We start from the raw sequence: 26708 nt of genomic DNA on the forward strand, positions 1-26708 counted from the left end.
CTATGAATTTAACTTGGCTGCAACACAGCAGAAGAGTAGCATGTAAGTGACTCTTAGCATGGGCTTTGGCAGTGTTCAAGTGATCCACTAATATACCATGCCAGTCAGCATCTTGTCTGGACCTGAGCTATTTGTCATCTCCTGCTACTTAAAATAATAGAATTGTAGGATTGGAAGGGACCTTGAGAGGTCATCTAGTCCAGTCCCGGCACTCCTGGCAGGACTAAGTATGATCTAGAGCAGGGGTGGGCAAACTTTTTGGCCCAAGGGCCACATTGGGGTTGCAAAACAGTATGGAGGGCCAGGTAGGGAAGACTGTGCCCCCTCCCAAACAGCCTGCCCCCACCTCTTATCCACCCCCTCCCACTTCCTGCCCCCTGACTGCCCCCCTAAGAACCTCCAAACCCATCCAACCTCTCTGCTCCTTGTCCCCAACCGACCCCCCCTCCATCCACCCTCTGACCGCCCCCTTCCAGGACCCTACCCCTTATTCATCTCCCCCCCCCAGCCCCTTTCGGAATGTGGCCCCGCAAACATGGGCGGAGGACTCAACAGGAGCAGGGGCAGCCGCACAGCCAGAGAGAAGCGGCGGTTTCCCCTTCAAAGGGCCGCTTCTCTCTGGCCGGCTGCGTGGCCTCCCAGTGCTCCCCCTGAGTCCTCCGCCTGCGCTCCCGCCATCTGCACCGCCCGCCTGCACATGATTTCAGTGCAGCCAGTGTTGAGTTGCCCGAGTGCCCGGCCCTGGGTCCCCCTGTTGTTGGGGGGCCTTTGCCAGGGCACCCTGTGTTCACTTGTAAATCTGCCCCTGCACCGTGCTGCCCAGCCCCGGAGCCAGCCAGGATGCTGCGCTGCCAGCACAGCAAGCTGAGGCTGCGGGGGAGGAAGGACAGCCGGGGAGGGGTCGGGGCCAGCTGGGAGCTCAGGGGCTGGGCAGGATGGCCCCGCAGGCCAGATGTGGCTCGCGGTCCGTAATTTGCCCACCTCTGCCCTATCCACACCCCCGCCCTCTGACCACCACCCCGAACTCCTCTGCCCTCTATCCAACCACCCCTGTCCCCTGCCCCCTTACCACACTGCCTGGAGCACCGCTGGCTGGCGGTGCTACAGCCACGCAGCCGCCGCCACCGTGCAGCACAGAGACTGGGTCAGGCCGGGCTCCGCAGCTCGCTGCCCCAGGAGCTCGCAGCCCCGCCGCCCAGAGCATTGCGCCAGCGGCGGAGCGAGTGAGCTGAGGCTGCGGGGGATGGGGGATAGCAAGGGAGCGGCCAAGGGTGAGCCTCCTGGGTCAGGAGCTCGGGGGCCGGGCAGGACAGTCCCGCGGGCCGGATGTGGCCCGTGGGCTGTAGTTTGCCCACCACTGATCTAGAGCATCCCTAACAGGTGTCTGTCTAACCTGCTCTTAAAAATCTACAATGATGGAGATTCTACAACCTCCCTAGTCCATTTCTTCCAGTGCTTAATCACACTGACAGGAAGTTTTTCCTAATGTCCAACCTAAACTGCCCTTGCTGCAATTTAAGCCCATTTCTTCTTGTCCTAGCCTCAGCAGTTAGATCATTTTTTCTCCCTCCTCCTAGTAACAACCTTTTATTTACTTGAAAACTATTATGTCCCCACCCTCCCAAAGTGTGTTTGATGTTTTTTTTACACTATTCATATTTAGCTTGTGATCCACTATGACCCCCAGATCCCTTTCCACAGTACTCCTTCCTAGATAGTCCTTTCCCTTTTTATATGTGTGCAACTGATAATTCCTTCCTAAGTGGAGTACTTTGCATTTGTCCTTATTGAATTTCATCCTATTTACTTCAGACTATTTCTCCAGTTTGTACAGATCATTTTGAATCTTAATTCTATCCTCCAGAGTGCTTGCAGCCATTCCCAGGTTGATGGTATTTGCAAACTTTAAGTGTACTCTTGATGCCATTATCTAAATCATTGATGAAAATATTGAACAGAACCAGACTCAGAACCGATGATCCCTGGGGGACCCCACTTGATATGCCCTTCCAGCTTAACTGTGAACCACTGATCACTACTCTCTGGGAAAGGTTTCTCAACCAGTTATGCACCCACCTTATAGTAGCTCCATCGAGGTTAGTTAGTTAGTTTATGAGAAGCTCATGCAAGATGGTATCAGAATCCTTACTAAATTCAAGATAGGCCACATCTACCATATTTTCCCCCCACTCCTCATCCACAAGGCTTGTTACTCTGTTAACGAAAGCTAATGCTTGTATTTAACATAAGTATTGCAAATGCTCAGTAAGTACATGGAACTTCAAAAATTGTTTAAGTATATATATATCTAGTTATTTGACATGCTCTGTTCCTTACTTTCCCTTAATATGTATTGACACTACTCGGAAATGTAAGGGTTTTTTAGGAGCTGTTGAGGTATATCAAGAGAAAATCAAGAGGATAAATTTCTATATGCATTAATAGTAATATCTATCCAAAGTGGAGCGAGAGAACAGAGTTCAGACTACCAGATACCTACCAACTATAACTCAATATGAAAAGAGATTGGGGTTTAGGGAGGGCACCAGAGAAGGTCCAGGGGCAGTATCTGCTTGAAGAGCTGTTTTCTTCCCTTCTCCTGAGCTTCTGAAAGAAAAAAGAATGGGGTGCTCAGATTGTCCTTGGCCAGTTCTACTCTCTGACTGGACACCAGTTGGTTGTGGTTGGACACTAGGGATTCAGCAGTCAGATCCAGAGTCCCTTGGGTCTGGGTAGTGACTGATAACCACTGCTTCCACTTCTGGGTCTCAAACATTCACAAGTTCAGATCCAGTGTTTGGCACTCTTCTTGGGCAGTTGCACCCTATAGTCTGGCTGCTTAGTCCAAACCAATACCTCAGCCTTCCTCCAACCCCCTAGTTACTTAAACATGAAACCCCACTCCAAATCCACTGACTGTGGAAAGTTTTGTTTTTGTTTGATTATACCCTTTAGGGACTACATGTCAGTGAAGTAAAGAAACTCAGGCTTAGCAAAGGAATCTCTTAATCACACAAGTTTTCACTCTTAAGTAACTCCAGCATTACAGGTCTTAGGAAGACAACAAACCCTTAAATGCAGCCCCCCTCAGTGTGTCCTTGCCACCTCTGAGAGTCCTGGGTTTTATCCTAGGCCGTGGAATGGCCACTTGTTTAGACAATCATTTTGAAAAGTGTCACTTTTCTGGCCCATGTTCTTCCACTAGGTTACTTCCAGGGCCCTAGTAGGTTAGAGGAACACTGGAGAGAAATGAAGATGGTAACTGACCCATTTATCTCAGTGAGAGGCTGGTGTTTCTCTTCTCCCAAAATCTACCTTATTGCATGTTGTGGCATACCAAACTTCAAGACAATCTTGCTATGCCTGGGAGCTTGAATATTAAAACCAGCTCCTTCTGGAGAGGGTCTGTAGCTGAGGAACACCTTGCACTAGTAGTTCTACACTTGGGTCTTATGTGGCCCAGCAGTATTATTGTAGGGTGTTAGCTCCACCACAGTCAAGGATGCATCAGGAATTACATTTTAACATGGATTACAATGTAACTTTTTAAAAAGTTGATTGTACCTTGCATACTGCTTGAGTTTGCTGTAGCAGTTTCTGTAGAGAAAATATGACTTGAAGTTTGCTGTAACATTTTAAAATGGCCATACACCTAAAATTTTCTAGAATCCAATGTCTCTCGTAGAAACTACTGCACTTAGAGGAATAAAGCTTGATTTTTGTAGATTGGATGAATTATTGTCGACAGTTGAAATTTATCTTTTTCACTATAAACATGTTAATGTTTTGAGTTGGAATGGTATGCTGGTACAATCTAAATGTTGACATTACACTTGTCCTTAGACTCAGGCTTTCTCTGAGGGCATTTTCTGGTTTTAGTTACTTTTGCTCATGCTGACATTGAGAGTTGCAGTTACTTGCTTTTCTTTGATTAGTGTCCCATTGATCAGGAAACGGGTTAATGCGTGGGGCATGATTACCCAGAGCCGTCCCATCCATAGGATGGATGAGGGGTTTGAGGGGTCCAGGGTGGCCTGCAGGGTTAGCAGGGGGCCTGGTGCTGGCAGCAGCGAGTGACCTGGCCCTGCCAGCTCCCAGCATCACTTGGGGAGAGGGTGGAAGTCGGAAGGAGGCAGGACGGGGGCTTGTGGGAAGGAGTGGAATGGGGGCGGAGCAGGGGCAGAAGGAGGCAGGGCGGGAGTTCGGGGAAGGGTTGGAGTGGGCCTGGGCCGACAGGCGGGGTTGTCTCGGGTCCTGCACCCCACAGGGATGGCCCTGGCTCTACCCTAACGTTGTTTATGAGGCCTGGTCTACACTAGGAAAAATTCACATCCCTGAGTGACTCAATTTAAACCAATCTAACCCCGGGTGTAGACAGTGCAAGGTCAAGTAGTGGCTGCCTCTCAGGGAGGTAGCCTGTCTACACTGATAGGAGAAGCTCTCTCATCGGTGTAGCTAGCATTTTCACTGAAGCAATATAGCATTTTAAGTGTAGACAAGCCCTTAAAGTCTTATCCTCTCTTACATTAATAGTCTTCCTTGAAAATATTAAGTAAAATCTGAGTATACATGTGGATTTTAGAGCATGCTTTATTGCAGGGGTCGGCATCCTTTCAGAAGGTGTGCCAAGTCTTCATTTATTCACTGTAACTTAAGGTTTTGCGTGCCAGTCATACCTTCTAAAAACGTTAAAATGTATCTCTCTCTAAGTCTTTAATATATGAACTATTGTTGTATGGAAAGTAAATAAGGTTTTTAAAATGTTTTAAGAAGCTTCATTTAAAATTAAATTAAAATGCAGATGTTATCAGTTTAGTGTGATCCTTGCCCTTGCTTTTTCTTGCTGAGTTTTCCAATGTCTGGCACATATTTGGATAGTTTAAGCTGCACACAGGCTTCTGAGTGATCAGTCCTTAACTGGCTCCAAGAGGGACAGAGGACAGGTTTCATGTGTGAAAACACCTGTTCACGTAGGTATGTGGATCCAAATGCTGAAAGCATTGCAAACGCAGTTTTCTTCAAACTGTAACATTTGACTGGCAGAGACGTCCAGCAGGTCAGAATAGAGGCCCCACGATCTCTCTCGGTAGCTTCAAGTGCACTCTGCAGATCTCCAAACTTTGATGCCCACAATTCTGAGCTTTTTAACTGAACGAGCTGCATTTTGAAATCAACACGCATCCACTGAAATACAGACAAATCCAAGTTGCTTTCATTGAACTTTTCAGGTTTAATTAGAAAAGAAAGCATTGGGCCAAATCACTGGAAATCTTGAAATCTGTCAAAATTCTGATTCCAGTTATTGCACGTACATTCTAATCTCATCGACACTGACAGTGCAATGTGTCAATAGCACTTTTATGTGTTGGAAGTAGCAGAAAGTCAAAGTTTGAATATCCTGAGAAAAAACTGCTAGTTTTACAACAAATGCCTTCCAGGCTTCATAAAGATCCAGAACTGTTTGCCCGGCACCCTGCAGACAGAGGTTGAGTTCGTTTAGTTGAAGGGTGATGTCAGAAACATGAGTTTACACGGCCATTTGTCATCATCCAGTTTGGGGTAGTTTTGTGGGGTTTTTTGTTTGTTTTGTTTTTTCTCAATGACAAGGCCTTGATTGCATCAAAACAGTTTACAAAGCACACCAAAATCTTGCCATGACTTAGCCACTGAATGTTGCTGTGAAGTGGAATGACATTATAAGCACTGTCCATCTCTTCTAGCAGTGCTTGAAACTGTCTGAGTCAAAGCGGATCGAGCAACAAGGAAATTCACAATTCGCACCACTGTATTCATCAAATTATTAACCTGTGTGCTAAAATTCAGAGCTCTTCTTGATGGATGATACAGTGAAATTTGACTGTTGGAGTCCAAGATCAGCACTGAGACGACAGTCTAATTTTGATGCTGACTATGTAGCTGGGCATTGCTTGACAGCTAGTTTGTTTTACTGCTGGCTGTTCTGGTTATGCCAAAACTATAGACACAATGTGAATCAGAATTTTTTTTTTTTTTCAGATTTATTCCTCTGCCCCTGAAACAGTGTAAGCCATACTAAGGAATAGCACTTCAGTTAAAGGATAAACTTCCTACCTGCCCCTGGAAGATCAGAGACAGGAGTACCTTCCTGATGAAACAGACTCTTTAGATTCTATATGTAATTGCTGTAGTCTCCATCTCTATGCTGAAAGTTCTGGCCCATTTATTCCCCTTCATAAGGATAAGAACACTTATCTTGCTATTCCTTTCTCTGTTGACAATGCCCTTCCAGTTCCTGTCATAATCTGAAATTTATATTGTACGTAAATCACCTTCTGATGGTGAGAAGCCTTCACTTCCTCTATATTACAAGGACCATAGGCTTCTGTGAACTTCTGGTGCATGTTTTGTTTACTTCATGGGGTCAGGAAAAAAGCCTAAGGCTTATAAAATTTATCTAAATGGATTGTAATAGGTTATCCCTGTAAGGTTCTGGATCACACTTGCTAATTAGGATTCAAAGATCACTGAAAGGAAAAAACTGCATGTCACCTTCTACAGTTTTGTGTGTGTTCTTGCACACAACTTTTATCTATTATGTGGCATATCTCTGCTGACAGGTTTTGATGAAGCTGTTCTAGTTTATGTGGTTGAAAAATAATCCTTATTTATAGATGTTTTGTAACTGCCTGTGAAGCTAGAAACTGACTATTCTCTAGAAGAACAAAATATTCTTTAGCTGATTTCTTTGGTTTAAAAATTGGTCATTCAAACATAACCACAACTGTTAGCTCTTCTACGGGTGTGTGTGTGTGTGTGGGGGGGGTTGGTGGTTTTGGGGCTGTGGTTTTATCTCTCCCCCCCCCACTACGTTTTGTCACTATCAGACTACTACTGAAGCCTTTCTCACTGAAGGCATAGTTACACTTGCAGATGTAGAGCGCTGGGAGTGAAACCAGCCCTCGGAGACTGCAGCAGGGAAAACATTGCCGTGTGTTTACACTGTCAGATGCAAGTGGAGTGGCATGGCCACATTAGCAGCTCTTGCAGTGCCACAGAGAGCAGTGCCTTGTGGTAGCTGTCCCAGTGGCCAAGTGGCTGCAGTGTGCTTTTCAAATGGGGGCGACGGGTGTGGAGTGTGATGGATTGTGTTGTGTATGTGGGGGGAGAGATGGTATTTTGGGGGCAGTGTGTCAGCATGCTGTCTTATAAGTTCAGACAGCAGCAAGAGGAAGGAGGAAACCCCAACATCAGCCTACACCCCCACCTCTCTTCTCTCACACACACGCACAAATGCCTGCCTCTGTAGCGGGAGCATTCCACAGTAATGGTTTGCTTTGTCCCAGAGCACATAAGCATGCCGGCTGTCAGAAACTGAGCTTTGAAAGGGGATATCTGCATGCCTGCAGCCAAGTTCAAAACAATGACCAGAGTGGCCACTTGACTTCAAGGGATTATAGGGCGTTTCTGGAGGCCAATCACAGCTCAGTAATGCAACATGTCATCCACACTGACACCTTGGCATTTCAGCCAGGGTGCAACAAGCTCTGTGCTTCTCGTGGAGGTGGATTACCAGCTGCAGAGTCCAGTTGCTCTAAGTGCCTTGACAGTGTGGACACCTCAGGAGTTAGGGTGCCCGATGCTGATTTAATGTGCTCTAACTTGGAACTGTAGCCAAGGCCTGAGAGTCACTTTCTGGACTGTAGTTTTTTCACTTTGCTGTGGGTTGAACTTAGTCTTTCATTGCAACTAAGTGCCTTTCTTTTCATTAGTATGGAATTGCTTGCTGGGCTTCTGGTAGGAAGCTTTAGCCAGGTCTACACACCAGTTTTGTACCAGTATAACTGTCAGTGGTATGACTTCTTTTTAAGCAGATGTAGTTATGCTAGTGCAGTATCCGAGGGTGGACAATTATATTCGTACAAAGGTTCTTTATAGTGGTATCACTTATTCCTATATATAAAGGGGAATAAGCTATACCAATGTAAAACACTTCTATGCTGGTATACCAATACAACCCCAAAGTATGGGCAGTTATAACTTCAATACAGTTATAGCAATACTGTGTGCATGTGTGGACAAAGCCTTCATCTAAGCTGGCATGGTGCAAGACTTATTTCAATATTTATTGTTTGTACCAGTAATATGATGTAACCAAAAATGTTGGTGGTTTTGCCTGTTTATACATATGAAAAACGTGACTACTCCAAATTCAGTTGTTTATTAATGGCAATGTTTACACATTCATATTGATTTGGTATTGCATTAAGTGCAGTACTCTAACCTCTCAAATTGCTCTTTTGACAAACATACAGTTGAACAAAAAGCAAAACTTAGAGAATTTTTTTTTTTAATTTAAGATGTGAATTACTGCAATGAGTAAACGTAAGTCAAAGGAGACGAGCTCTGTAAATGGAGAATGCATCTCACAGGTCAGTAACATTTTTTTCTTCCTTCTTTGTGACTCTAATTCATTGGTGTAGAGTAGGTGACACTGACCTCTTCAAGTGTTTGGCTGCAGTGAATTTCTACCCTTCCCTTATAAAACAGCTAAGGGAGTCCTCTTGTCAAACATTATCTGGTCCTGAAGGCCCTAGATTTGATCCCTTTTGATGACCATGCATGATCAGTCCTGTACCTGCATCAGGTTGCCACTTGATGATTCACTTGGTTAGATACAGGTATTCTTCCTATGTGCAGTGTGAGTCACAGCCCAGGTGAATTCCTCCTTCACTGCAGGGGCCAGGTGAGGTAGGCTAGCAGCTCTCTGAAGAGGCTGCAGCTGCAAACTTGTCCTCTTCAGCTCCTCAAACTGACTGTCTAGATATTATCCAACATACTAGTAGTGTATTAATCATTCAGTGGTTGTAATAGGCTTCTTCAGTTGTAGATACGCTGTCTTCCATGGTAGAGGAGTGACTATTTTTTTTTTACTATGACTATGTTGCCAGAACTTAGACTACTATTAAAACTGAGTTTTGCCATTGATTGTACTTGCAATCCTGCTGTTGACCATTTTAAAATAAAATTAGGTCACTCGGGTATACATCTATATTCCAGTTTTCACACTTCAGTATCAGAAGGGTCACTATATTTAAAATGCTTATGCTGCTGCGCTAGCTAATACTAAGTTGTCAGAACTCTGCAGACCTTGCTGACGCACACAGATTTTTGTCTTAAAGCCCTGTCTCAACTCTTGACTTGTGTAAATAACTGTTAATTCAAAACAAGAAAATAATCAGTTTGTCTAATAGAGAAATCTGTTAAGATAACTTTAAGCTTCTCTGAGGAACTTTTAAACAAATGGTGGCTCTCTGGGTAAAGTTCAAATTATTTTGAGGCTTAGATTCATAACACATTTTCACATTAACAGACATGAAAAGTGGAATGGGGAGAAGTATAGTATCTCCTTAATTTGTACTAAGGACAGGAAGAACAATTACTGAATAGCACATTTACAAGTAAGCAAGCAAAACAGGAGTGATGCATCACCATGTGCTCTGTTCATCTATTTGCTGTGATTACACTTTATAAGTATTCAAACGTCTTTAGTATGTTATGTCGGGTATAACGAGGTCTTGCTACTGCACTTGTCAGGGATTTACCTTGTGTTTGTGTAGTGTTATGGGATGTGCAAACCTAAAAGGGTAGCTATCCCAAACTCCAGGCAGTTTGCTGTATTTCCAAATCAAATGGCCTCTTTCTCCTCACTGTTACTGAGAGACCAGTCCAATCAGCTGTGAGATAAGACCTTTCCTTCAGAGACTACTGAATTTTTTTTCCTTCCAAAGGAAAGTCTGATCTACAGCACCTGTTAGACCTGCTACCTCATAAATCAGACATTGGAGAGGCTTGGGAACAGCACCTACAGTTAATAACCCTTCTGTCTCCATGTTACAGGCATTACTTATTTTGTGCCAATCTTACTTTATCTCAATAGGTACAAAGAATTTTACGTGAAAGATTTTGTCATCAGTGCCCTAATGGAAAACTGTTTGGGGTTCAACTTCAGTACAAGTGAGTAAGCAACTTCATAACTTTGTGGGCAGCACCTTACTATTCTGACCTCGGCTTAAACATAGAAAATTCTGATTTATACAGGGCCTGTTATGCCTTTGATCTTTTTTCTCTTTAGTGATTTTTAAATGTACTTAAAAGAAGCAACTTCTTAACTCTTTTAGTAGAGCTTGAAACTCATTTAAACTTTGTTTTAGAATTAGATTATTAGAAAAAGACTTGTATTCCTGTTTTTCATGTGTATAAATGTCTAAAAGAAAATCACCTTCTGGGCTGAATTTTTCTCATGTACGTTCCAAGCCTAAATGTTTTTTGATTGGAAAGTTTTGGTAAAATTCTGTTCTTAGTAGGAAAGCTCTTAACTTCATTTATTTTATTTATATATACACACACATACACACACACACACTTTTTTTTTCTTTTATGTTTATTAATCCTCTTGGACCACTGTTAACTTTTGCCATTCATGAATAGTCTCTTGAGAATTCAAAGCAACTCTAGGATCTTGGATGCCGGACTCATAAGTCCTATGGGATTGTGCAAGACAGATCTTTGGAAAGCCTAATTGATGCTATAGTGTCTAAAACGCACAAAAAATTGCCTGAAAATCTAGGAGTAGAAGTCAAATAGTGAGGAAATAAGAGAAGGTTTATTCTAAAATGTAGTTAGATCACTTAGCTATTAATTTCCATGTGATGCAATAGAATATGGTATCCTTAGCTACACCTCAGAAAAATGACACTGCAACCAGACTGGCTGCCTCTTGTGTATCTTCTCATGGCCTAGGGTCATGTGATAGGTAGCCTGCCTCAGTTCCCCTCTTGCGCTGTTCAAGAAACCACACATTTTGTCCATTCCCATCCTTTCTCAGGTTTTTTTTAATTTAAATTTTTGAATGTTTTTTAGTTTAAGTCCATCCAAAAGTTGAGAGATCTTGGTTTGTATCTTCTTCTCCCAGGCCTTCCTGCCTGGAGCCTTTCCTGTTTTTGTCAGAACAGTGCCCAGAGTTTCTGCTAGAACCTGCACACTCCTAGCAGTCTAGTTCCTGAGTATTCGCCTGTTCATTGCAGCCTCCTGCTGCTCTTTATAGGGCAGTCACCCTGATCTCGTCTAGATGTGGCTTATTCTGTAATCAGGGGTGGCTAGCTCCAGCCTTAAGGGGTGAGACACCCTATTACAGGAACTAATAATGAAACATTTGCTAGTATAAATGAGGACTCCAAAAAATAACATGGAGAGAGGTAAATAGTGGTGTCCCCCAGGGGTCTGTACTGGCACCAGTCCTATTCAACATTCATAAATGGTCTGGAAAAAGGGGTAAACCGTGAGGTGGCAAAATTTGCAGATGATACAAAACTACTTAAGATAACTTAAGTCCCAGGCAGACTGCAAAGAGCTACAAAAGGATCTCTCAAAACTGGGTAACAAAATGGCAGATGAAATTGAGTGCAAAGTAATACACATGGGAAAACATAATCCCAATGATACATATAAAATAATGGGGGTCTAATTAGCAGTTGCCACTCAAGAAAAAGATCTTGGAATCATTGTGGCTAGCTCTCTGAAAACATCCACTCCATGTACAGTAGCAGTCGAAAAAGTTAACAGAATGTTGGGAATCTTTAAAGGAATAGATTATAAAACAGAAAATATCATATTGCCTCTGTATGAATCCATGGTACACCCACATCTTGAATACTGTGTGCAGATGTGGTCGCCCCATCTCACCTGGCATTGGTCACTGTCGGAAGACAGGATCCTGGGCTAGATGGACTTTTCATCTGACCCAGTATGGCCGTTCTTATGTTAACTTTTATTGTCTCTGTTTTGATAAAGAATTTATTTTGAATATTGATCACTCATTGTTGAAATACATCCAAGATGCTATAAGTTAATTTGTTCTCCTTTCTTCCAAGTGTATTCTTCCCTCTCAATGGAAGATTGTTTCAGTTGTTAACATTAACTCCCTTTCTTTTCTCTTCTCTTCCCCATTGTCAATATAACAAAATTAGTGTTCCTACTATAAAATGCATATTGTAAGAGACTTTAAAATAATGAATAAAACAATGTTATGCACAATTCTTCACTGAATTAATTCCATTTTTTTGGGAAATGTAGAATATAAAGCCTGATCCTCATTGTTTCAAAAAAAAAAAAAATCTTGTGTGGACCCCTTCTATATGCTTTTGGGGTCTTTAAAATATTTCCAATCACAGGGAATGACCTCCACAGCAATAAAGGTGGCATTGATGTTGTTATGCTGTGGAGAGGCAACCTGATGAAAAACTGAATCAGCAAGACCGTTTTCATTCCTCAGTTATGGCAGAGAACTGAAAAAGCCCTTGTCGTTACTAGAATCTCTCTACAACCATTTTGGTGTTTTACAGTAACACTTCACTGAATCACTTAAATTATCTTAATATACAGTAAAGATATCATAAAGGGAAATAGCTTTGGCTTAAGGAAGGGCATCTAGGACTGACACTTCAGTAGTTCAGTAATTGTTTAAATTTCTAACGAAGTATTTTTGTCTGAACTCCAAATAACTTTCCCGTAACTTAAGACTTGTGTGGCGTTTGAGTGACACAATAAAAACCAGTGTGAAGAATCCATAGTTCAATATTCTTACCAGAATAATATAGAATAAGTTTACCACTGTGATAAATGACTTACTGTTGCTACTTAAAATTCTAACATTCTATGCTAAATCAATTCACTTACATTTTGAACACTATTCTAGCCATCTTTATTTTCTGTAATTTCATTGTAAATTTAAGTTCTGTCAAAGTTCACCTATGCTTTAGCTTAAACACCCTGAGTTTCAGTGAATGCATCAGAAGCTTAGTATGGGTAATCAGTTGGTTAAAATTTAGTCAGATATTCCACATCTGTCCTAATGGTCTCTTAGCTGACACATTTTGAAGCATTTTTCTCCTCCCTTTTGTTGTTGTAACACTATTTGTTTGTCAGCCTGTTAGTTGCTGTTTAAAAGTCTTAATACTAATTGTGGTTAGTTCCTTTCCTATTTGAAGGAAGGAGCTAAGAACTGAACGTAGTAATTTTTTCTCTGAAATTTGCCTTCCATGTATGGCATGCTGCTGCCGAACATGGTATTTAGAAGACCTGTAAAGACCTAGTGATACTTTTATAACATAGACATTTTTAATGTTTATGAAATCTGAGTCTAATCATCTTTCTTACTTGGATTGTGTTACATTTTGCACCCAGTGTATGTTTCTGTGATTACCGATAACTGGCCATCCTGTGTTAGGCTTCTTCTTTTCTCTGAATTCTCTTCTACAGCTACAGCAAATACTCCTGTTCTTGAAGTTTTAACCTATTGTCATTATAGACATCTACTGGAGCTGCTGAAACGAACTACTGTCCATGGAGAAAGTAACTCTGCACTCATTATTGGACCCCGGGGATCAGGAAAGACTATGGTAAAAGCTCCCAATACAAGTTGATGTAAGGTCAAGTTGGACCCTGGTGTAAATGGGTGCAACTCCATTGGTGTCCCTGACTTTGCACCACAGCAGAGTTTGGCTGTTGGTCACTTCCTGTCTTTGTGGGGATTTATTTTTAAAGATACCTTGTTTTGCTAATGCCTATTTTTATGAGCATTTCAGGAGATGTATTCATGAGGCTGGTCAAAAGAAAAAACCTATTTAAATTTTTCTTTCTTTTGGAAATAATATTCAGATGTCTGTAGTTCAAATATAAGAATTTCATATTTCAGTCAGACTTTATGTGCAGTTCACAATAAAGCATGTAATAGGAACACTGCCTCCAGCCTGCCTCCTTTCGGTATAGTGCTCTGCAAGCACCCTGCCTCAGTTTCTCTCAGGGGTCTTGGAAATAATCCACAAAGCTTTCTTGTGGCTAATGATACTCTTGGTTGGGACTGGTTTAATAATAGAACAGAATACTCAGTGCCCCAAAGTAAAGTCATCACTGTAACGCACAAGCTCATACTCACTCTGGCATCTTCATTCCAATCTGCCCTTTATCCAGCAGCCAGTGCCTGCCCTTTCTAGGAAGAGTCCTTCCCTGGTCTTCAAACAGCCACTCCCACTCTATCATTTCCTCCCCAAGAGGGATCCAAAACGCTCCATGATTTGTCTTCTCTCTGAGCCAGAGAGGTCATCAGGCAAACCCTCTCTTTTGCTCTCCCCTGGTATCTTAGTCTCCTGCAGGAGCCTTGCTACTCTGCAGCCTTCTCCATGCTTCCTTTTGCTGAAGTCTGTCTCTGTCCACCTGGGCTTCTGTCTTATCCCAGAGGCCTGATGGAACCATATCATGCCTCCCCTCTGTGGGAAGGTGAACTTGTGTCACAGCTGGGGCTGAGACCCATTTTCCTTTAAAGGTGCATCCACCCTGTGACAAAGTATAATAAATTCCTAGTGTCTGACAGAAACTTATCTTGAAATTCTCTGAATGCTTCGCTACCCCACCAGCAGAATGTACCAGCTGCTAGGCATTATAGGCTTCTCTTAACTCAAACTGTAGGCTTGTAATTCATCATAGGGAGGAACAGAGTTAACTTGTACTGCTGCATTAGTGGTGTTTCTCTGATCTGGCTTCGAGTGGGTGCTTTGATGTTTGACCTGCTACTCAACTGACTTTTCCCTTTATAGATGGTTTGTTTCCTACCCAAAAAAGGAGGATTTGTCACTGGAAGCAGGTCGTGCTTTATGAAGTTTCAATTTGCTTTAACTATTTTTCACTCTTGTGCTTTCTTCTGTGAAGCTTCCTGATGGCTGTATAAAATCTGTAACAGACTTGTTTCCACTGAAGTCATTGCAGCTCTACTTAGGTGTCAATGTGGATCCCACTGTAGGCACATGTGCACTGTGTGAGAGGCCAGAATCTTTTGCTTATCCATGTCCATGGGGACCCCTTGTGCTCCAGTGCAAGGGCATAAAGGCAGAGTGGCCCTGGCTCTCCCTCCATTCCCTCTTACTACCTGTGGTAGCAATATGGAACCTGGATTGTGTCTGACCCACTTAGACAATCCAAGCTCCAGATTTATCTAAAACAGTCATCACTACTTAGTTTATTTTATAAAGTTTCTCAGTTTAGTTGGATATTCCAAAAAAGCCCAGACATGATGCGGGAAACCCTCTGCAGACCTGTCTGGGCACCCCTGTCTGTACAGCAGGGCAAAGTTGTACAATGGTTAAAATATGGCAGACTCTAAGCCTTCAAAGTTTAAATCCTGCTCTGTTACTGTCTAATGCCCTGATGAACACAATCTGTCTATCTTCTGCCTTCGGGAAGCACTTGTCCCCAGTGAATGCTTTTTTTTCCTTGTGCTCACAGAAATCAAGGGACACAAAGCTCAAATTGCATCTCTTGGAACAATCCACTGAAGGTAGCATCAGATCTAGAGGAAGAAATGACATCCTGTCTGGAACCTAGGAGGCGTTCCTCCAATAGTGCCCCAGAAACCTCTAGTTTCAGCAGGGAGAAGAGACCGAAGAAAGCAGTTGAATCAGCACAAGCAATCATGGCAGGGGATATGTTCTCAATACCAATGACATCAACGCTGATGTCTTTTTGCTGGCTCTAGGACAGTGACCCAAAACACTCTGCATTAGGTATGTGCGCAGAGCTGTGTTTGCAGTAGTGCTTGACATAACGTCCACCTCAAAAGGAGGACTCAGTCCAAGGGTAGTTCATCAAGGCCATTCAGCTTCAGAGATGGTAACAGAGCACTGGCACCCAATAAGGCCAGAGACTTTGACTCTGGTACCAGCACTGACTGAGGAACCACTCCAGACACAGGGGTTTGCCTTTGAGGATCCTCCCTTGCATTTCTTTCTTGCACTAACATCATTAGTACTGACCTTCATAGGAACTGTGCCTGATGGCATTGCTGGTCCTAGAGGGGTTCTACCCCTCATCAGGCTGTTCTAGTCTCTTTTTGGGAGGGGAATCTGCTGGAGACAGGATAGATGGAACACCACCTTAAGGGTGCACAGTACTAAGGCCTCATAAGACTGGCACACACCCACAACCTGGCCAACACCAGTACAATATCCCACTGGTCCCAGAGTCCTCCCATCACATATCTCCATGGGGAGGAGGTGATTACCAGTTCTCCTTGGCACCAATAGGGCCCCTTTACCAGACCCAGAAGGAGCAGCTGGGCAAACTGCCAGAACAATCCTGGGGGAGACACCAGCTTCCTGCCCATCCCCAAGAATAATCTTCTCCCACAATGAGGCAGTCACTGTGGCTACCCATGGATGCTTTTCAGGCATTGTAGGAACTGTGGATAGCTTGGATATTGAAACCATTCAATTCGAAAGAATATTTGAACTATTTGACACCTTGAGTTCTGCGGTCCCACAAGAATAGTCCTATCTATCCGTAAGGGCTTGATGGAGCCTACAATAGGCTATAGGACTTGATTAGAGTAATAAATAGGTGCATCTCCTGTACCGTATATCATGTCACCACATTCATAGGGAGCCTTTAGAATGTGTGAAGTAACACTTAAGTGGTTGCTATGTACATGCATTTACAGTTTTACCAAACTGAATAACACAGCTTAAAAGGCTATATTATATATTTGTTATAAACTGTAACCTTTTGGCTAAAAATACCTGTTTTGTAATATAAAAATTGTCTCAGACTGGTAAGCTATAAAATAGCTGAAGAATTTTCATAATAGTAACATTAAAAAAATTGGTATAATTAAAGTATTCTTTAAAAAAAAAAGTCTAACAGATGGAGAAACATTTTGCTATATAAAAGTGCTTGTACCAACATGATGATGATGTTTTTTGTCTACTGCACTTGACCTTTTTGAAGTGCTAAATAGTAGTATTCTTCCACTACCATTGGGCTCTCACTCTTCAGCACTGAAAGTAATCTAAATGTTGCCAGTACAAAAACTCTGCATAAAGCAGACTGTGTGAAGGACAGACTGAGATAGAGGAAAGGGAAACAACCTGTAAGCAAAGTGATCATGGTTGTGACAGACAAATGTCTAAATTATGTGTCTTGGGCTTTCTACAGTTAAAGACACTAAAGTCTTGTCTTCCTCATCAGAACAATTTCCAGCTTCAGTGTTCTTATGGTCCTTCTTCCCAGTATATAACCCGTTTTTGCTACATAAATGAGCAGTTAATTCATAAGACAAATTAAATATGTAAGTATATTTAGTTAGCTTCTTGAAGGTGAAAGGGAAGAAGTGCGTTTTCAGGAGAGCTATGTTTAAAAGGAACTAATGATATTGGGTAGAGGAGGCAATGGGGGAGGAGAAGTAATGAATAAATATTAAATTCATACTAGAATATAAAAATACTTGCGTTTAAGATCAGTTCTTGCCAAGGGCTGGGTAGAAAATTGAGAGCACAGATAAATCTTTAAAATGGTGATTTTTAAAAAGTTGTTCTTTGGTATCATCACATTATGCACGTTGTTGGTTTGTCATTGCGTGCTGCAATTAATTTCGTGCACCCTTTCCCATCTTAGTGCGCAAGATGTCTTTAACATTTTCCACTCTTCAAGGTCAGGACCGTAACTACTTCTGTCTTGTACAGCATCTAGCACAATGGGGCCCAATCCTGATTGGGGCCTTTGCGTGCTACTGTAATCTACTAAATGAAAATGCTAGAGTTTTTTTAGAATCTTTTAAAAACTTTTTTCCATTATTGGATTTTTATATGCCACTATAAAATAGTCTGCACATTGTAATTTGAAAATTGGCAATACTTTTATATTCTCCCACAAAGAACTGATACTACTACTACTAATCCGCTTAACTCATGAATCATGGAAATAACAAGTTTTAGAATAGTGAGTTTAGCTAAATACCACAGAATCTGTCATTTCCTGCCAACAGCATGTGCCTCAAGAAGTTTCATTCATGCCACAAAGTTCTGGATCTTTGCATTTCCTTTTTTAAAGATAAAAGGAGTGGTGAGCCCATATAGAAGGGGTTCATTGATCTGATTTGAAAGACTGAGATTTTTTTCAAAACCTGAAGAAAAATTTCTTGGAAATTTTTTTTCTTCTGATGCAAATGTTAGATGTCAAGAATGTAGTTAGCACAGGATGTATTCATGTTTTTTTGAGTATCCTCAACCCAAACTAATAAAGTTTGATTTGATCCGTCACAAAGCAGTATCTTCAAATTTTTAGTAGATGTGTGATCCTCTTGTTTTATTTGCATTTTCTTCATTTTACTGTTTTAAATTTAAAAAATGTAATGGAGGTATTTTAATGTGAATTATGCTATTTCGTTCTAGTTATTAAATCATGTCTTAAAAGAGCTCATGGAAGTAAAGCAAGTGAGAGAGAACCTCTTGCAAGTTCATCTGAATGGCAAGTAATATGTCATTCTTTTAAATTAAAAATACTATATATTTGCTTGTTGTAGTGGGTTTTCACTTACTGTAAATTTCAACCAATAGTGCCTTTTAAAGATGTTGCAAAATATTTGATCTCATAAAAATCTTTGCCTACTATCCATTGTTCAGTTATTAAGGATTGTCTGTACCTCTTGAAATGTTGCTTCAGATAGTCTTACTGCAAAAATAATAGCCCCACGTGGGGGGGAAATTGCTGGAATAAGTCTCTTCACTGGCTGCATAATGGTGTGACCACTGGGGTGTAGAGAAAGCAGGAGATAATTTAGTGTTTGTGTAATCACCACTTTCTTTTAGGACTTTTACAGACAAATGATAAAATAGCTCTCAAGGAGATCACGAGACAACTACAAATGGAAAATGTGGTTGGAGACAAAGTTTTTGTGAGTATGAACTTCTTGCTGCTCTTTTAGGCACCACTAAAAAAAATGAGCATTATAAGACAAACAAAAGATCTCCCTTCAGGAAAAACAACCACACCAAATAAATAACTTTTCCAGCCATTGACAAGACTTAAAAGAAATGGGTTTGAGCCTTACTGCAAAAATCTGATGGACTAACTCACTTTTCTCAAAATTGTCTTTTCAAAATTTATAAATTACCTTGACTACTACTGACATGAGATTTATGGTGTTAGAAGGACAATGTTAAAGTATTTCCTAAGCCTCTGTCTGTCTTGACAGTGTATATATATAAAAAAGAGCATTTATGAATGTATGCTTAGTGTCACCATACCTGTTGATCACAGCTGAGAGAGCCGATTTCAGCTCAGACTGACAAAAACTGGGTAAACACTCCCACACTGATTTATTCTATAATCCAGATTTAACCAAAGGTGTGCTTCTGGATCGCTCTGTCAGCTTACTGTAGAGCCACAGGGAGTCTCCTTAGGCCTTCCAGCCTATATTACCACCCAAACTGGACTTCTGTGGTGAAAGGTTATTAAAACCAAAAATCACCACACATGAGGTTCTTCCAGCCCCAGAGGGCCAGTCACTTACCCAGGCGAAGAGACGCTCAGGACCTTAAGCAAAAAATGATTCTGTAGCCAATACTTGGTAAACTAAAGATCTATTAACTAAGAAAACAAATGAGTTATTAAAAGGTTAAACCTTAGCTAGGTGGGCGCTTTAAGGTAAAACACGTTACAGTTGGACTAGAGTATATGGTTCAGATTGTTTGCAGGGATGTTAAGTCTGCTAGTTTTTTCTATAGGTCTCTCTGGGTTGCCCAAATAACTTTGGGGGACCTCAGTAATTTTGTTCAAAATTTCCCTGCTCAGAACTCAGTCCAGAGATGGGGTAGAAAAGAGGTGGCTAATGTAGACATTTCTCAGACCCACAACATGTTTCTGTTAGACATAGAGCAAAATTTCATAACTCTGTATATAATGTAGATATACACATTGTAACATGATGATAATATTCAGCAGGTTATAACTTTTTTTCCCCAATGATACCTCACAAGGCATACTTCAGGGGAGTGGTTTGAGCATTGGCCTGCTAAACCCAGGGTTGTGATTTCAATCCTTGAGGGGGCCATTTAGAGATCTGGGGCAAAATCAGTATTTGGTCCTGCTAATGAAGGCGCAGGGCTGGACTCAATGACCTTTCAGGGTCCCTTCCAGTTCTATGAGATAGATATCTCCATATATTTTTTAGTTATTTTTTTGTAAAAGGTTTATCACAACTTTAACAGTGGTGACCATGTTAGTGTAGATAGTCACCTTAGACAGTATTACACTCAATATTACATATAAATATTGTGACAAAGTCCCTCTTCTACCTTGGTGGGTCCTGCGCTTCTTGGCGGATTTGCTCACCTCAGTGATCTTCCCCTCTGGTGGAACCCACAGTCTGGATCAACTCCTCCTGTGTCTGATCAGGTGTTGGGAGGAACCCAGGCCCACCCTCTACTCCGGGTTCCAGCCCAGGGCCCTGTGGAATGCAGCTGTCTATAGTGCCTCTTATAATAGCTGCATGACAGCTACAATTCCCTGGGCTACTTCCCCATGGCCTCCTCCAAACACCTTCTTTATCCTCACCACAGGTCCTTCCTCCTGGTGTCTGATAATGCTTGATTGTATGATAATTCCTCAATCCTCCAGCAGCACACCCTCTCAGTCTCAGCTCCTTGTGCCTCTTGCTCCCAGCTCCTCACATGCACTTCTCTCTTCTGGCTCCTCCCCCTTGACTGGAGTGAGCTCCCCTTTTTATACCAGGTGCCCTGATTAGCCTGCCCTGATTGGCTGCAGGTGCTCCAATCAATGTAGCTCTCTCCAGTGCCTTCTAGAAAGTTCTTAATTGGCCCCAGGTGCCTTAATTACCCTGGAGCAACTGCCATTTTGGTTCCCATGGTACTAGGGATTTGCTTAGCCTGGGGCTAACATACCTGTTCCTGAGTACTTTCCTGTAGCCATCAGGCCTTGCTCCATCACAATATATAGTAACTTTTATGCAGTTAACTTGTTTTTCTGAAAAAATCTTTTAAATCAGAAATTTTAACTATTTCCATCACAAAATAATGAAAAGACCCTCTTAAAACTTTCTTGAAACATCTAATGATATAGATGAGGCAAAGAGTTCTAGTGGAGTTCAGAATTGATAGTTCTAAATGTATTGCCACTAACAGACTGGAGCTCTGGATAATATCAGCTACAATATTTATTTATAAATATAGGATTGATCAGTAACTTACTTAGTGGTGGGGAGGGATAGCTCAGTGGTTTGAGCATTGGCCTGCTAAACCCAGGGTTGAGTTCAATCCTTGAGGAGGCCACTTAGGGATCTGGGGCAAAAATTGGTCCTGCTAGTGAAGGGAGGGGGCTGGACTTGATGACCTTTTGAGGTCCCTTCCAGTTCTAGGAGATTGGTATATCTCCAATTATTACCTTTATTACCTTTTTATTTTAAATTTGTTGACCAACTAGCAATATTTTAGCAGTATTAGTCTGAAGTATGTTAAACTGTAGTTTATTACCATTTTCTAGTAAGCTTGGCTTTAAAATCTGAATTGGATGATGACAACAGTGGGTATGAGGTCTGCCAGGTGCCTTTCAGAGGAGAAAAAAGCCCTTTATCTTCTGACCTTAAGGGAGACAAGATCGAGTAAGTGGTAGATTCCTGGCTTTTCACCTAGTATTTGTGGTGTCTCAATATGGTTAAAACTTAGCTAGGTGGGCGCTTTAAAGTGTCCAGTCATTTGATTTAATACAATCTCACAGTCCCTTCCTGCAGTCTCAGCTTCTCTGCCCATGAGTCCACATTATTGTGTCCCAGGAAGGACAAGTGACAGAGTTCCAACAAATATTTGTCCTTTGCTAGTCACAATCATTCTTACGGGTTGGTTTCCCCAGGCATACTTGCTTTGCAATGTCTCACATTGCTTAAGCCCAGTTACTATAACTTCAGCTTCTTTTGTCATTTTTAGAAGTTCCCCTGTTCCTTGCCCATAGCCTAGAATGATTCTATTAGATGAGTTCCTCTGGAAGTATTGGCCCTTAAAGGGTATATTTACATTGCAGTTGGGAGTATGTCTTCTAGCGTGGGTAAAAAGCAAACACTAGCTCGGCTCTAGCGTGCTAAAAACAGCAATATGGATATAGCGGCACAGGTGGTGGCTTGGGCTATCCACATGTGTGCAGATCCAGGGGTTTGGGTGGGCTTCTACTTGAGTGGCAAGCCTGAGCTTACCACCTGTGCAGTAACAACCACACTGCTATTTTTAGTACACTAGTTTGAGCAGAGCTAGCATGTTTGTCTACCTCTACTGGGAAGCATCCTCTCAGCTGCTGCGTAGACATACTCTAAGTGCTTTCATCTTGCGTAGATCTTCAGCTGAATGCATTTTGCTTACACAGGAAAGCCATTTTTCCTAATATGTTAGAATATCAGAGCAGTGTAAATGGAACAATTGAAATAATGCCTCAAATTGTAGACTGCAGCTATCGTAGAATGACCCCTCTCATTCTTGCTTCAATCAGTGATGCTCTTGCTTTCTGAGCTGCACTGGTTGCCTGTTCAGTGTGTGTGTGTGCATGCGCTCCAAGGTCTGTCTTCTAGTATATAATGGCATCATAGAAGATCAGTCAGAGGATCATCTCACTATCTCTCCTGATAGGCCACTTGAGATTGGCAAGGCTGCGTACTTAATCATGTGCTACTATAATTCCCAAGGATGGAAATCAAATTTATATGGTAGGAAGTAAGGTAAGCGGTTGGGAATCCATGAAGGGCTTCAGCCTTGGAAATGTTCTCCCCCTTAATCAGTTTTAAAGCCCATTAGTTTCTCATCTTGGGTGACTAGGGATGGGGGGAGAGGCAGTAAGTAAACAAGTTAAGATTTTTTTGTTAGTTTGTTAGAACTTTTTTCAAAATGTGAGAAGTTGTTGGGCTATATTGCCTTTAGGAAATCCTTCTTAATTTGTCATATTGTTTCTTGCTCTGACACTAGTATCCTTACTAGTGAGTGAGTATCTTAACATAAATGATTTCAGTCTTAGAAAGATTATTTCCCCCCCAGAAAGACACAAGGCAGTTTTCCCTGACTGGGGTAATACATAGTGGGAAGAGCCCAAAGCAAAAGTATTTAATGTTAGCACACACAGCAATTTGTAACATTGCACGTCTTTCCTTTTCCACTTACTTGAAATAAAACACCATTATATCAAGTTCTACAACTGCACTTACCAGGAAGGAGGAGGCAAAAAGACCTCAGTCACTAACTCAACATAAGGACTTGTTCAACCCTCCTTCCTCATTTTTCTTTGCCTCCTCAGCAGGGACACTACAGCTTTACCCTCTCCACTGTACTTCTACTCTGTTTTTGTTCCCTGCATAAATAAGTAAAACAATTAGTGCAAAAGGACTGGACAAGAGAAGAAGAGAGAAATAAAATTCCATTCTTCATCCACACTGGAGGGAAGAGACCATTAATACACCAGCTCTGGGCTAAGAAACCATTCAATCCCTCACCCTACACACAGCAATTTATTCCCTTCTAGGATTGCTCCCACCCTCCTTCTATACACACTCCCCTTGACTTGCATTAACTTAACTCTGTTGATTTAACCTGTAACTAAATTGAAGAGACATTCTTTTCTTGTTATAGTCTTGCCCTTGGGCCAAGTAAGTTTTAGTTCTCACCCATATTCATTTCACTGGATTACTCCTGAGGGAATTCTGTGTTTAAAAAATTTAAATTTCTGCGCACAATATTTTAAAATTCTGCAAAATCCTGTGTAAGTTCTGTCAAAATAACACTACATAATCATGCCAGTTTCAATTATTTTGGTAGTTTGTTTCAAAATACCTGTCAGCAACTGTCTGTAACAATACAGACAAAAAAAATTCCCCCAGGAGTAAAGGGTTAAAGAAACTCCTCGGACAACATGGTTCCTGTTTCTCTACCCCCCCTTCTCTACCTGAGCCCAGCCATGGGGTGCCCTCCCAGCCCAGACACCCATACCCCCTCCTTCCAGAACCCAACAGGAGCCACCACCAGCCCAGACACCCACATCCCTACCCTCCAAAGCCCAGCACTCCCTTAATGGTGGCCAGCAGCTCTGCAGCCCATTTCTTGCGGGAGGGGGGGAAAAAAAGAAATTCTACACAACATTAATTTCTGCGCAAATTCTGTATTGCACAGTGGTGCGAATTCCCCTAGGAGTAATTGGACATTCCACCTGAACGCTGCTGCCTTAACCTCTACTTCCTACCCCCTTCACAATTTTGTGCCCTGGAAGAAAGAAAGGGGGTGGGGTGGCAATGGGCTAGAGCACTTTTTTCCAGCAATTCATCACTGACTATTTTGAAAAGTATTATGTTCCTGCAGCCCTTGTGGTACAACTGATTTGAAAACTGCATGTCAAATGTGCACGTGTTGCTAATTAAGTAAAATCTACTTGGGTCAAGGAATTTATCATTTTAATTTATGTATGTAGTATGAGGAGGAAAAGACAAAGGAAAACTGCTTAGTACAGTAGAACCTCAGTTATGAACACCAGAGTTACAAACTGACCAGTCAACCACACATCTCTTTTAGAACTGGAAGTACACAATCAGGCAGCAGCAGAGATAGGAAGGAAAAAAAGGCAAATATAGTAAACATATTGTTTAGTGTTGAACTACTGTGGAAAAAGGGAAAGCAGAATTTCTTTTGCATAGTAAAGTTTCAAAGCTGTATTAAGTCAATGTTCAGTTATAAACTTTTGAAAGAACAATCATAACATTTTTGTTCAGTGTTACAAACATTTCTGTTAAACGGCTTTCATTCCTGAGGTGTTTGTAACTGTGAGGTTCTGCTGCAAGTTGGTTTATTGTAATTTTCTTTCTCTCTATCCTACTTCACTTCATTCCTACATCTTTCTATTGGGATAAATCTTTTCAGCTTTCATGCAGTAAAAGGTGGATGGAACTAGTCCTTATGAAGAAACAGTTAGTAGTTTTTTTTTTTCTCCTGCTTAGTAGAACATGGCTATACAACATGTAATATTGTAACCAGTTATTCTTTATAACATAGAATTTAAAAGATAGCTTCATTTCAAAACAGTTTTTAAAAGATGAATTCTTATAGTCTGAACTTATGAAGTTTCCTGTTTTCAAGGGTAACTGGAAATCTACCATGTACTTTGAAAGACATGATTAGAATTCAGAATGAATTTGATAAATTAGAAAAGTGTGAAATCAACCTGATGAAATTCAGTAATGACAAGTGCAAAGTACTAAACTTCAGAAGGAAAAATCAAATGGGGGAATAACTGGCTAGGCAGTAGTATTGCAAAAAGGGATCTGGGGGAGAATAGTGGATCACACATTTGAACATGAGTCAATGTGATAGTTGTAAAGAAGGCTAATGTTCTGGGGTGTATTAACAAATGTATCAGATGTAAGATACAGGACACAGTTGTTCTACTCTATTTGGCAGTGGTGAGGCCTCAGCTGGAGTATTGTTTTGGGTACCACATTTAAAGATGTGGATAAATTGGAGAGTAACAAAGGACAAAAGGCTTAGAAAACATGACCTATAAGGAAAGGTTATAGACACAATGGGCTTAATCTGCAGCAAGGGAGATTTAGCCTAAAGATTAGTGCTTTCTAACTTTAAAGATAGTTATATTCTGGTATAGATTACCAAGGGACCCCTCATTGTCTAATTTGTTCTTAAAAATATCCAAACACCTGTTAGGGATGGTCTAGTTATACTTGATTCTGCCTCAGCACAGGGGAATGGACTAAATTATCTTTGTGGTCCTTCCTATCCTACATTGATATAGTTTTTACTTCCTTTCCTTTAGGGCAGTTTTGCTGAAAACCTTGCATTTCTTCTTGAAGCTTTAAAGAAAGGTAAATATTTTTGTATAAGACTTTAAACCCCAGGTGAGTTTTTTAGCAAACTTTCACCCAAATGTTGTAGAGAAATCAAAGATTACCTCACACTGTAGACCAGTGGTCTCCAACCTTTTTACACCCAAGATCACTCCTTGAATCTAAGGGCAACCCAGGATCTACCCTTTCCCCTTCCCCAAAGCCTCGCCCCGCTCACTCCATCCCCCCCACTCTCTGTCACTTGCTCTTCCCCCACCCTCCCTCACTTTCACCAGGTTGGGGTTCGGGAGGGGGTGCAGGCTTTGAGCTGGGGCCGAGGGGTTTGCAGTGTGGGAGGGGGCTCTGGGCTGAGGTTGGGATTCAGGAGGGGGTGAGAGGTGCAAGCTCTAGGAGGGAGTTTGGGTGCAGGAGGGGGCTCCGAGCTGGGGCAGAGTGTTGGGGTGCAGGCTCTGGGGATTGGGGTCAGGGCAGGGGGTTGGGGTGCTGGCTCTGGGAGGAGAGTCAGGACTGGAGCAGGGTGTTGGCATGCAGGAGGGGGTATAAGGTGCTGGCTCTGGTAGAGGATTAGGGCTGGGGTTTGGGGTGCTGGTTCTAGGAGGGTGCTCAGGGTGGGGTTTGGGGTACAGAAGGGGGTATGGGGTGCTGGCTCCTGTCAGGCAACACTTAGCCTTGCTGCACCTGCTGCCAACTGGGAGCCGCTGGAGGTAAGACAGGCTCCCTGCCTACCCGGCCCCACACCGGTCCCAGAAGGGGCCAGTGTGCTCTGTGTGCTGCCCCTCTCTGCAAGCAATGCTCCCACAGCTCTCCCAACCAGTCAGGGCTAAGGGGGCATTGCTTGCAGGCAGAGGCAGTGTGCAGAGGGAGAACCCATGGGGTCGGGGTAGGCAGGGAGTGTGTCTTAGGGGCAACCACACTGCACCACCAGAGATCGTGATCAACTGGGAGATGCTCTAGGATCGACTGGTTACCACTGCTCTAGACCATAGTACAAGGCACTTCTGCATGAGAA

At 42.1% G+C, this 26708-nt stretch overlaps 1 protein-coding gene across 8 annotated transcripts in view; it reads left to right on the forward strand.

The window, feature by feature from the left end:
• ORC4 (origin recognition complex subunit 4) overlaps positions 1–26708 on the forward strand; it is a 52081-nt gene that overhangs the window by 7881 nt on the left and 17492 nt on the right. For all 8 annotated transcript variants that reach the window (XM_039493835.1, XM_039493834.1, XM_039493836.1 and 5 more), the window contains 6 exons: positions 8337–8408; positions 9917–9993; positions 13346–13436; positions 18255–18330; positions 18672–18757; positions 25669–25717. In XM_039493835.1, coding sequence (XP_039349769.1) covers positions 8352–8408; positions 9917–9993; positions 13346–13436; positions 18255–18330; positions 18672–18757; positions 25669–25717 — 436 coding nt within the window. In that variant the 5' untranslated portion in view covers positions 8337–8351. The remainder of the gene's footprint in view (positions 1–8336; positions 8409–9916; positions 9994–13345; positions 13437–18254; positions 18331–18671; positions 18758–25668; positions 25718–26708) is intronic.

Source organism: Mauremys reevesii, linkage group 11 (assembly GCF_016161935.1).
Source record: "Mauremys reevesii isolate NIE-2019 linkage group 11, ASM1616193v1, whole genome shotgun sequence".
Classification (NCBI taxonomy): domain Eukaryota; kingdom Metazoa; phylum Chordata; order Testudines; family Geoemydidae; genus Mauremys; species Mauremys reevesii.